Source organism: Asparagus officinalis, chromosome 2, assembly GCF_001876935.1.
Source record: "Asparagus officinalis chromosome 2, Aspof.V1, whole genome shotgun sequence".
Taxonomy (NCBI): Eukaryota; Viridiplantae; Streptophyta; class Magnoliopsida; order Asparagales; family Asparagaceae; genus Asparagus; species Asparagus officinalis.
In genome coordinates, this window is record NC_033795.1 from 1,301,724 (window position 1) to 1,313,482 (window position 11,759).

At 35.5% G+C, this 11,759-nt stretch overlaps 2 protein-coding genes across 2 annotated transcripts in view; one reads left to right on the top strand and one right to left on the bottom strand.

Annotated features, from left to right (window-relative positions):
- Window positions 1–2,643, top strand: part of LOC109829835 — a 6,399-nt gene extending 3,756 nt beyond the window's left edge. The window contains exon 3 of the mRNA XM_020396886.1: window positions 2,248–2,643. Within this exon, the coding sequence (XP_020252475.1) occupies window positions 2,248–2,295 (48 nt within the window). The 3' untranslated portion in view covers window positions 2,296–2,643. The remainder of the gene's footprint in view (window positions 1–2,247) is intronic.
- On the bottom strand, window positions 3,442–10,357 carry LOC109829559 (protein HESO1). Its single transcript, XM_020396635.1, has 9 exons — window positions 10,164–10,357; window positions 8,898–9,085; window positions 6,966–7,127; window positions 5,702–5,880; window positions 5,496–5,591; window positions 5,007–5,073; window positions 4,722–4,846; window positions 4,332–4,442; window positions 3,442–4,245 (listed from the first exon to the last, which is right to left on the bottom strand). The coding sequence occupies exons 2-9, from the start codon at window positions 9,067–9,069 to the stop codon at window positions 3,442–3,444; spliced, it is 1,716 nt and encodes a 571-aa protein (XP_020252224.1). The 5' UTR covers window positions 9,070–9,085; window positions 10,164–10,357.

The following is an 11,759-nucleotide window of genomic DNA, read 5'->3' on the forward strand; positions in this document are numbered from 1 at the left end:
AACCCCCCCCAACCCCCCTTCCCCAACCACCACCACCTAAAAAAACACGCAAACTCTAGATTTTTTTGCTTATAAACCTTAAGTTTTACCCCATTTTTTTTTAAACTCACCCATTTTTAGAAGGGTTTTCCCATAAACCCAAAGTTGTACCTCCGTTTATTTTTTATAGTCATCCACCTCCAAAATCATTCGTAGACGTACTCTTTCTCTCTCTCCCCCAAACTAATGTAGCAACATCGCAAAATTTAGATTTTTTTAGGTTATAAACCTTAATTTTTACCCCATTTTTTTTAAACTCGCCCATCCCCAGAAGGGGTTTTCCCGTAAACCCAAAGTTATACCTCCATTTATTTTTCATACCCATCTACTTCCGAAGACACGCATAGACGTAAATTACTCCTTCAAATTAGTTTTAAACGCACTTTGTATTTTCAACACTTTGGCACACAATGTATGTTAATATATTTTAGTATTATTTTCTATATACTTGTTATAATTTTCTATATATTTGTTCTAATTGTTAGGTATACAATGAATTTTTTGAACCAAATGGTTAAACAATTTGTTTGGCTTTTATCACACTAATGGCATGGGGTCATAGAAGGATTTTTAACCTATAAATTTAAAATTTTGTCTCATTTATTTTGAAACTCTTACACCCTCAAAAAGGTTTTCATTACCTATAAACCCAAAGTTTGCACCCATTTATTTTTAAATCCACCCACTTTCAGAATCATTATTTTTAAACCCACCCACTATGTTTAAGTATTATTATGTATATCAACTGTTTGGTATGGTGTAAGTTTCTATATTTTGTGGTTACTTGCTATATTTTTGTTCAAGTGGTTAGATATATGATGTACTCTTAAACCAAATGGGTAAACAATTTTTTGGTTGTTTTCATACTAATGTCATGGCATTGTGCGGGTTGCGTGTTAATAACTTGATTTTACCCATCTTTGTCTTTGGTGCCCTAAAGTTTTAGGTTGTGTTTGGTTTGAATGAAAATGAAGGAAAAGAAAATAAAAAGAAAAAGAGATTATGTTGTTTGGTTTGGAGGAAAGATAAAATGAAAATGAATGCAGGAAAATGGAGAGAAAAAGAACTACTATAATTTTCTCTTACGATTCCTTCAGCCCAACCAAGTGAAAGTGAAGGAAAAAAGTGTCGGGCTGCTCCTCGAGGCTGCCTCATTCCCGACCACACTAAACTCCTCTTGTTTTGTGGACCCCACTCAAGCAAAAGTCTCATTAGTTTATGTAGGGCCCATGTGAAGAATTAAAAATAAATGAGCCGTTGTTTAGGCCCAATTAGGGGGAAAAGATTGATTTCGCATTAACCCCTGAACTTTGGTGGTTTTGCAGATAATCCGCTGGAGCTATTTTAATTCCAAAAAACCCCTGAACTTGAGCCATATTGCATATAACTTCTTAGTTCAGGGAGTTCTAGGAAATTAACCAAAAATTAATCATCCAGAGAGTTAAATGTATAAAGGAGATGATAATTTGAAATATTTCAAAATATATTGACTGTTTTAATTACGTGCACTTATATGTATTGTCAACATCTAATTTTTGGACAGTTTGCAGTAATTTAAAATTGTTACTGCAATATGACTCTTTAAATTATGTTCCTATACAAAAAACTAGTAGCATGCATACATGGTTTTATATGCTGACCTCATCAAGAAATTTTTTCAATTTAAGAGTATGTTTACAAAGAATTTATTGAATAGATTAACATAATAATAGAAGTTACTTGTTCTCTCTATCTTATAACTAATATTATTTTCCTTCATTATTTTTTACAATTTTCTTCCTAACCAAACATGAAAAAGAATCTTATTTATTTCTTTTTCTTTTTCCTGTCTTTTTCTTTTCTTTCACATTCTTCCAAACCAAACAGAGCCTTAATTTCCCAAAATGATATCCTGTTAGATATTGCGTGAGAATTAATGATGCGACTTTCATGTTAGTGATTTTGGATATTCTTGCCCTTGTTTTGTAGAATACCTTCGAATCCTTTTCTTTCTCTTCTATTTAAAAATGTCATTTCACATCTCTACCGTTAAGTTAGCAATGTTAAGTCTCCACTAAAAAGTTTCGGGACACCTTTTGTACAAATTTAAACTTGCGGACGCTATTGCCAATGCCAAATGGGTGAAATTTTGGAATTATTGAAAATAATCTCTATGTATAATTTATATTAATATCCTAATGTGGTCTGCTCTGCTGTTTTGATGAGCAGGGACGCGGGATCTACAACATGTCTCATGGTATTGGGAAGAAGGAATAAGAATACTTCTTATTGCAACTTAGTGAATGATTTTACATTTTAGTTTCTGACATGAGATGGATTGGGACCTGGCTACATCTGTAGTTATTTGGTTCAAAATAATATTGTATCCACAAGCTGCCACTATTACTGGATTTGTGCATTTGTTTCTTCAGCTTCCATAACATTTATGAATGCTGTGCAAATTTGTTGAAATTTGAGTTTTTTTTGTTTCTTCAGTTGCTGACTATCATTTATGTGTGTTTAGGTTATGCATGGAGATTTTCAATGGTAGATGTATTAGTTGTTCCTTGACAATTGTGAATGACTTAGGGTTGAAAATTATGTGGAGCATATTGTTCACGATAATGATGATGTTTGAACTTTTGGTTTGGAATTTCCACGTTTCTTGATTGATTCCTCATTATAAATGACCAATGGTAGCATATATGTACGATAGTTCTTCTGCTTGAATTACTTTCAGTTTGCAGAAATTATTGCAAGTGAAATTGGACTGAGTTGCGTATGAACGCTTTTTCAAATAGGCAGCAAGCATAAGCTGATGTTTATTTGCTCGTAAATTCAGGTTCACTTTTGCTTAAATTCTTTCAAGCAGAGTATTTGTATGAATACTTTCATGGATTTCTGAATCTTTGCGATGGTCATTTTGTTTCATGGTGACGCCAAATATTTATGCAAAAAGCAATGGATCGAACCAATTAACTGATTTGGCTCCTTATTTACAGACGAGTGATGATATAGCTGCATTGATGTATACTTCCATAGCTATTTGTGCTACAGTTCCAATACAGCCGTGACGGAATAGTTTGTGTGCAACTACACTGGTAAACTTTGTTTTACCTTTTTTTTAAAAAAAAGTGATGTGTAATCCTTGATAAATTTACGCTTACTAACCTGCGTTGCGCCAGAATTCCAAACCACATTTTTACAAAACAAAGACTGCAATCAGCCCATTCCTTTAGGTTCACCACGAGGCTACAACCAAAGAAGGCAACCACAAGGGCAATAAAACAAGAAATAAAGCAAATTTCAAGATGGGATACATCTTGAAACCAAATCCAGGTGACTAAATCATCCAGAATTTCAAACTTTTGTACCACACAAAAACTTAGCAACAAAAAATAACAAGCACTACTGGGTGATAAATCATCTGTTTTGATTCCTGGGCTTCCACACTTGCTGAACCTGAGCATTACCATGCCCTTGCCTCTCTCTATTGACAACGGGAGGTGAAGCAGCAGCATAACCAATAAACGCAACTTGCGGTATTTCTCTATGGCCTTCTGCAGTAAATTTGCTTTGTGGTCTAACCTTACTCTCCGAAGCAAATTTTGATCTCTGATTGTCCAGAGAATTGATAGAAGCAAATTTTGATCTCTGATTGTCCAGAGAATTGATAGCACGAGCAGAAGATGAACTTTGCGATTTCCCATAATGGCTCTGCAATTCTGTACTAGGTTTCTTGTGGTTAAGACCATTGATCGAATGCCCAACTGCAAAGCCAGTAAATGCAACTCGTGACTTATCCTGATTTCCTTCAGGGGTATAATGGCTGTGTGTTCCAGCATTAGGCCGTGAACTTTCGCTGGACTTGTTGGGAGGTTTCTCTTGCTTTGATTTGAAAATATGATGGTTCTGTGTTCCAACCTCAACCCGTGAACTTTTACTAGACTTCTTGTCTACTGGATCATCATCAGTCGCATAAGCAGAAATTGCATAGCACGGTGTCTCATGACTTGATTGGGAACTATGGTTGCTCTGTGTTCCAAACTTAAGCTGTGGCCTAATCCCACGCCTAACTAAATTGGAAAGCAAAGCATTTCTATCTGGGATTAGAGAATAGGAAGAAAGCATTTGAGAAGTACTCATGAATGCTTCTGATATCATGCTCAGCTCTCTCGGACCAACAGCCCTAGCAGCATTATCTGGTCTCTCAAAAGGATCTTCTATCTGAGGAGAGAAGGAAAAAAAGAAGAAGAGTAAGCTACACATATTTGACAATTACTCAATAACAGTCTCTTGAGAAAAGGTCTTACAATTAGTTGATAGGGTTTCTTCATCCATCCGGGATTGCTTTCAATGCTTTCCAATTGACCTGTATATGTGCTGATGACATATTCAGAAGATAGTCTCCCGATCTCACGGTACTGCATGTAGAGCATCTGGATATTATACTCCTTGCTCCAACTATTATATCACATATTTAAAATGTGTGATATGACAAAAGGCAGTACTGCCTTCTCTTAGTAGGATGAATGCATGATAATGCAAGGAGATTCTATTGCACAAGTAGAAACTCCTTAATGTTAAGACAATACACCAATTCGCAGAGATATAAAAATAAGATCAATTTTGTTTTACTTGTGTGATGTCTGTGTGTATGCTTCAGGTAGAAAGTAAGGTTCACAGGGCGCTTAATGTTATACCTTATCAAAGAAAGAGTCGAAAAGTTCACTCATGGTGCTTTGATTTCTCTGTCTAAAAGACTTGAACCTTGCTATGTTAGCAGCACATTCACCTTCTACCTCACTTTCAATACTGGACCATGTACCTAAAGGAAACAGAAATAACAGTACGCTATGTTACTTGCACACAGGATTGAGGAGACTTGGAGCTTCCTCAGGTACTCAAAAACTGAATCAATGAAAGGTTGCAAGCATCCGGTAAATGCAGAATGCCGCAGGCGGGTAGATATACTTCAGGTGCGGTACCTGTAAAGTTGCAGAAGTTCCCTCCATAGATATACTTCAGAGGTGGTAGGATTGCCGGCTTACAAGTCTGCAACGATATGAGAAACACCATATCAGAAACAAATATTTCTGGATCACATATTACCAAGAAAAGAAATGGTAAATTACAAGAACCACCCTAAACTTTACCTCGCAATCGTTTACCACCTACAACTTGAAAACCACCACAAACATGTGGAGTATGAACTTCACATAAATTAGCGCTTGCCAGAATTTCATAGAACTCCTGATGATTCAGATTTAATTTCCCTACTTCATTAACTGATTAAAACCACAGATACTGAACTCTGTCCTAGTGGATTATTGTTCAGGGCAGTAATTGATTTCAGGTAAAGTTCAGGCAGCTTTGTGTAATATCCAGAAATAGTGAATTACTAGTAATCAATACATGACCTGAAATTAGAAAACAGGCAAACTAGCAAATTAAGTACTGAATTAAGGTGAGATCACCTGAAAAAGGAAGATAACCAGTAAACAGAGTGAGTACGAGTTTAGTGTTCCTGATTTTGGGTCATTAATATCGTGTGCTTTTGCCCATTCTTTGGTCTGCACAAGAAAAACCACTTGATAAAACAAAATACATATTGTAGATGAGAACACAGAGAGATATTTACTAAACAAGAATAAAGAGAGTTGGCATATGCAAATGCACGGACCAATAAAACCATATCACGTAAGCGCTCATCAATTTCTGATAACCATAGGAGGATTCGGGACTTCATCCAACCCATATGGTTATCAACCGAGAGATCACATGAAACATTGTGGCGGTAGCTTTCAAATTTAAGAAGGGGAACTCTTGCACTTGGAACTAAGGTAAAATTGCGAGCAACACCTGAGATAGAAAATTATACTTGAAATTAAATATCCTACAACATTAAATATCTTCCAACAATACAAGACACAACAAACAAGAACTAGATCAAGGAGGATGGACAAACACTTAGCTGAGAAAAGCCAGCTGATATCACATGAGCAAACATTGAAACTTTATAGCGAAAAAATAATCGCAGCCATAAAGACCAGTTAAAATGAAGCTTCAGGAAGAGGTCACATACTAGATTGCAGAAGGGAATGATTATCTTCTGTCAAAGCTTGCTAATGCTATGAGCACAAGGTTCTCTTAAACAAGTCTGAGGCTCAAAAGTGCGCATAAACATCTATATGAAGACCATGGAATATGAGCATATGACAGCAAGTATTTAAGATATGTATGAAAAGTGAAGGCTGGCAAGACACTCATTTGAGTTCAAGTTGGCAGAACCGGGCTCATATGCGAATACTTTAGAATGGAAGGACAATGGAAAATCAGGAATATGGATGTTAACCGTGGTCATGGGAGAAAAAGAGGTACTAAATAGCCAACAAAGAGCGGCAAAGCAAGGTAAGTTCATAAGAGGATAATTAGGGCAATCAGATCATGGAATGAACTCAATTCCAACCAAATGGAAGGACATGTGAGAAAGAAATGAAGCATCTTTTAAAAGCAATATTGAGTTATTCATAGATGAAGTTGGGATCCTACTATCAACTATAACAGACCTAGTTGCAACAAATGCTGCGTAGTGCCTTGTAGTGGACTGTTAGAAAAACATGACTTAACTAAGATACTTGATGGCTCAATCTGATCAAAGGTTTAGTTGTCTGCGATGCTGTATGGTATATATTGATGATAAGCATCAGCATTGGAAAATATTTTGATGCGCATTGATGACAAACATCAGCATTGGAAAATATTTTGATGCCCAGCTTATATTCCTTTTGCACTGATCAAGATTACGTTTATTTAATATTTATTACCTTATAACAAGATGTCAAAGCAGAAAAGAAAGTTACTATTAATTTAAATATATTCTACAAGATATACTTCATAGTAATATAAATATAAAGTCGAAATAGAAAGGCAGCAAAAGAGAGTACCATTCTTCCGCAATATTTTCATTATATCCCGCAGCACGTTTAGCTTACGTTTTCTAGCAACAGAGCTAGGTAAACAATGTGATAGCTGTACTGATGTATCCAAGTCGCCCCATTTTGTGTATAGGTTTGAAGTAAAAGATCCAAAAGGCTTGATGACAACATCTGAATAAGTATAATCTTTGTTAGTTACAATATGTACCAAAGCCCAAAAGTTTGAACATTGAATTACACATCGTATCAGAGAAGAAATAAGGTACAGAAACTCATGCAAAATTTTCTGATATCCGAATAGCATCTGTTTTAAAGTATAATCTTTGTTAATTGTAAAATGTATCATAACCTCAAATTTTTGAAAATTGAACTACACATTGTATCAGAGGAGAAATGCGATAGACAAATTAAGCTGCAAAATTTCTAAAATCATGAAACACAAATTAATAGCAGTGACAACAAGGCTATAGACTATAGTTCTATCAAAGGACATATTATACATGAGAAAAATGGAATTAACAACTTGGAATGAAATTGTCCCCCGATCATGGAATCAAACATCACCAGCTAGTCCTCATAGACATGCTTTAGTGACTTTGCTTACCACTTAGCCATGATTTTTTTTTCAAAAGTTGATATCCACAAACCTAGATTCTCAAGTTTTATGAAAAACAAGGTTACATCATTTTGTTCCTTGTTTCCTTTTCTTCCTAATTTTTGGAAGCGAGGTTACACTTTCGTAAAAGACAGAACTTTCCTTTTTTACATTCTGTATTTTCTTTTCTAAACAGAGTTTCACAAAGGCCATGTGATCCAGGTGTTGTATAATTATATCTTGAAATACCCTAGAAATAAAACAGCTAGTGTTTCTGTAATCTTACAATTTCTTCATTTAGGAATGACAATAAGTGTCCAAATTAATGAATCTACACTACAGAACCCAGCCTCAACTGGACTAAAGCCAAAAATGTGACTCGACTATCCTATTGATTGTACTCTAAAGTAGTTATATAAATGCAATCTTCTAGGATATAGAAACAAGCATATGCAATATTGTCTATCCATTTTTTTACATTTATCATTGCTGTGCTACATAATTTTATACGCATATAGGCATTCATGCATATGTAGCATGTACATACATATCTGCACTTGTAAGCACTGCTACTAGTTTGCTTTAGAATGTACTCCACCTATCCTATGTGGCTTTAGTACAGTGAGCGCGCGCCACATTATATGGTTTGGCGTGGCCTCCCCCTGCTCCCCCCCCTCCCCAAAAAAAAAAAAAAAAAAAAAAAAAACAACCCCGAAAAGACGTCTTTTTCATCTATGGGCTTTGTCCATATTAGTCACTCAAGGCCTTAAATCTTGATGAATTAGTCCTATAATCATTGAAATTACTATTGGGTACCTCTACGTTCTTTAAATTATTTAAAATTAGTCCCTCGAATCATTGAAATTGCTATTTAGCACCCCAATTCTCATGAGCTGTTTCAAACTAGCATGAGAATAGGGGGACTTAATGAGAATGTCAGTGATTTGAGGGACTAATTTTGAAATAACTTAAGAATTGAAAAACCTAATATCAATTTTGAGATTTTGGGGAAGCAATTTCAAAATATTAAAGATTTTAGGGATATCAAAAAAAAACTTTTTATGAAATAAATAAGAAACAACTTATATATCTTAGAAATAGCACAACCCCTCCCCCCAAAACAAAACAAAAACCTTCAAGATAAAATTTCTGGCTCCGTCACTGCTTGAGTACTTCAGTTGGCATGTATTATCCACCAAGATTTTGAACGTAATTTTCCATTAAGAAAACAAGAAAACTAGATAAAATATCATCTATCAATCATACATTTGACATCACAGCAGTGAAAATTCATGGTAAAATAGCACGGACTAAGCGCATATTCCTATTAAAAAAATGCAGGTTACCTTTCAAACTTTGCACAGATTGAACGAGAGTTGTAATCTCAGCGATAGTGTACAGGCGCCTCAATCGATCATGTTCTGAGGGTTTGATACAAGAAAGGATGTCTTTGAGACAAAGCTCCAGTACTCCACTATAAGGATCGCCGTAAGAGGATTTTGAGTAATAGTGATCCATCACATTCACGATCTGACTGCTCACAGAAAAATCAAATAATTAATACATGATTAAGAATGGACCGTGAGGACTCAGTAAAAAAACCAACAAGCCTTAAACAAAAAACATATTTTACATGGTTCTCTCCTATAAGTTCATCCAGGAAAAAATGTAAAATAGACTTTTGGGAAAAGCACAAAACTTTGATATACTAACTAGGATACCTAGAGCAATTCATACAGCACCCTTCGAGCATATTTGCAAACTTTTTTTTTTAATTTTAGAATATACATATTTGCTAACTTGATTCTTTTCTTAAAAAATTTTAGAAAAAATACGTATTTGCAACTTGATTCTTACAATACCCCTGGGGGTTAAAACCAGAAGAAAAGAATTCACTGATGTGGATTAGGACTCATAAGCCGTTTCAGGTTAATGTATATCTATTTCCAATGTCAAGACATATTGATTGTGGATGGAAACATGTTACTATAGATGAATATTACCACGTCAGAAATATCAGCCTCCACTGCTGAACTTCTGAAAAGAAAATGCATGGTCCAAGAAAACAACACCTAAAATAATAAGAAGCAAATAAAATATTGCTGATTTCCATAAAATTAAGCTTAAACCCCACTAACATCGTTCTTGCACGAAACACCCTAATTTCATATTAGCATAAACTTCAACAATCATGTCCGGGTCCCAACAAAAAAGAGGGATGTTAGCATTTGTTATAAGCATAAACTAATCGAAAACAAAGTTACATTGTACCACACTGAATCCCACAGGCAAATATGTTTTGATATCCTATAATAAAGTAACTAGAAAACTTACTCAGTAACTAATAAGGCTAAAATTTCCCTAGATTTAACTTCTGTTCATCAAATCTCACAATCTTGTTACCACCACCAAAACCCTGGAAAAGGCCCAACTATACGAGAACCGATGCAATTCGTCTATTTTCAACCCCTAATTAATCCCACAATCTTGTTACCACCACCAAAACCCTAGGACGAAAAAAAGTTCCCGCAAGATTTAAACTGATCGAAGAATCAAAACCGGAAACGATCGATCGAATCCAGGAAGAAAAGCGAGGAGATTTTCTAGCTTACGGAGAGAGAGAGAGAGAGCGGCGACGCGGATTGAGTCGAGCCGCGGGCTTCTATCGATCGATCGAAGGAGGATCGAGTCTTGTTTCGATCTTGTCGACGACCGGGGGGTTTTTCTCGTTCGGGCCTCTGGCTTTCTATATTTACTTTTGCTCCCGCTCGTCGATGCCGGGTTAAATAGATGAGTAAACAAACAATTAGGGTTTTCGGTTCCCAGCTTTAGGAATACTAGCGACGAGGAGGGGGGCACGTGCAATGCGCGCGCCAAATTTAGTAGGGCGTTTATGCGGAGGAATGCTATATTTTATAATGAACTTAGATTAAGATAAATTGTATATAACCCCCTCATCTACACCTTCAGTTTGCACTTAACCGCGTAGACTATTTATTAGCATTTAGCACTCTTCCCTTAAGAATTGAAATGGGATAACCACTAATAAATGAGCTGATTGAATATATAGATGAGGGAGTTATGCGCGGGTTACACTTTAGTTTATTTTATTGCATTTTTTATCTTCTTCTATGTTGCTTAATATCATGTTATTTTGATTCACACCATATCATATCGTCACACATAAACTAATAAAGTATAGACACATGGATTTACTTTCTCGCCAAGTAAATTCCATGACCATCTCAACAAATAGGATAGTGACACATGTACTGCCTGATTTGTTCAGGCAATCAATAGAGTACGCCGGTCTACCTTAGGTGAAGGTACCTCATACCTTAACCTCTTCTCGGTACCACTGACTTTGATTGATGAATACTCTTCTGTAAAACCACATTTTATCTTTAATAACTCAAAGTTTTTTTAAACATTTTGATAGCCCACAATTTGCAAATATTTGAACTTTCATACTACAAAAAATTTCGTTCTTTTATGTTGAAGTTTACATATTTTTAACATTGATACTCTAGCCCAAGTTTGGCATATAAAAATGTCAAAAGTAAAACTTTGTATACCAAAGTTAAAAATATATAAACTTTGTCTTAACAAAGTGTCAGAAAAATTATATGGAATTATTGTAGCTTTGAGGGACTAATATGAAATTATTATAGATTTTGGGTATCCAAGGTCAAAAACTTATGAGATATTAAAGTGAAATAAGGTATAAGGTAAAGGGCAAGTGATCTTTTTTTTATTTAAAGATAGGTTTTGGTGGTGGAAACATAATTGAGAGGTGTTTTGGTCATGGAGAGACTAGTGAGCGATTTCAAAGACTTGAGGGACTAATATGGAAATTTTATAGATTTTTAAGGGAGTAATAAGTAATTGTTGTAGACTTGAGGGAGTAATACTTAAATATCCATCTTCACGTCGCCGGCGCCGATGAACATATGAAGTTGCCTCGTGTAACCACAAGCAAATGATATTATTGCCCTTGCAAACAAGATAAAACTTTTAACCTTCTACTCATCAAGCAAGGGCAACAATGTCATTTCACTCCTAAGTACGAGGTGACGCACAAAATCTCAAAGCAACTGACTGTGGAAAGCCGAGACGGACCTTTTGGAAAAGAAAATTTATCACAGAGGAGCCCGAGCCACTGCTTTATGTGCAAAAAGCAAAAGAGCCATGAAGAGTCGATATCAATG

Excerpts from the sequence above, each read along its gene's own strand:
- LOC109829559 (XM_020396635.1), bottom strand. The coding sequence starts at position 9,069 with ATGGATCACTATTACTCAAAATCCTCTTACGGCGATCCTTATAGTGGA. Across the intron at positions 4,443-4,721 it reads TCGACTCTTTCTTTGATAAG|TACCGTGAGATCGGGAGACT; the intron begins GTATAACATTAA and ends CTCTACATGCAG. Across the intron at positions 4,246-4,331 it reads AGAAACCCTATCAACTAATT|ATAGAAGATCCTTTTGAGAG; the intron begins GTAAGACCTTTT and ends TTCTCTCCTCAG.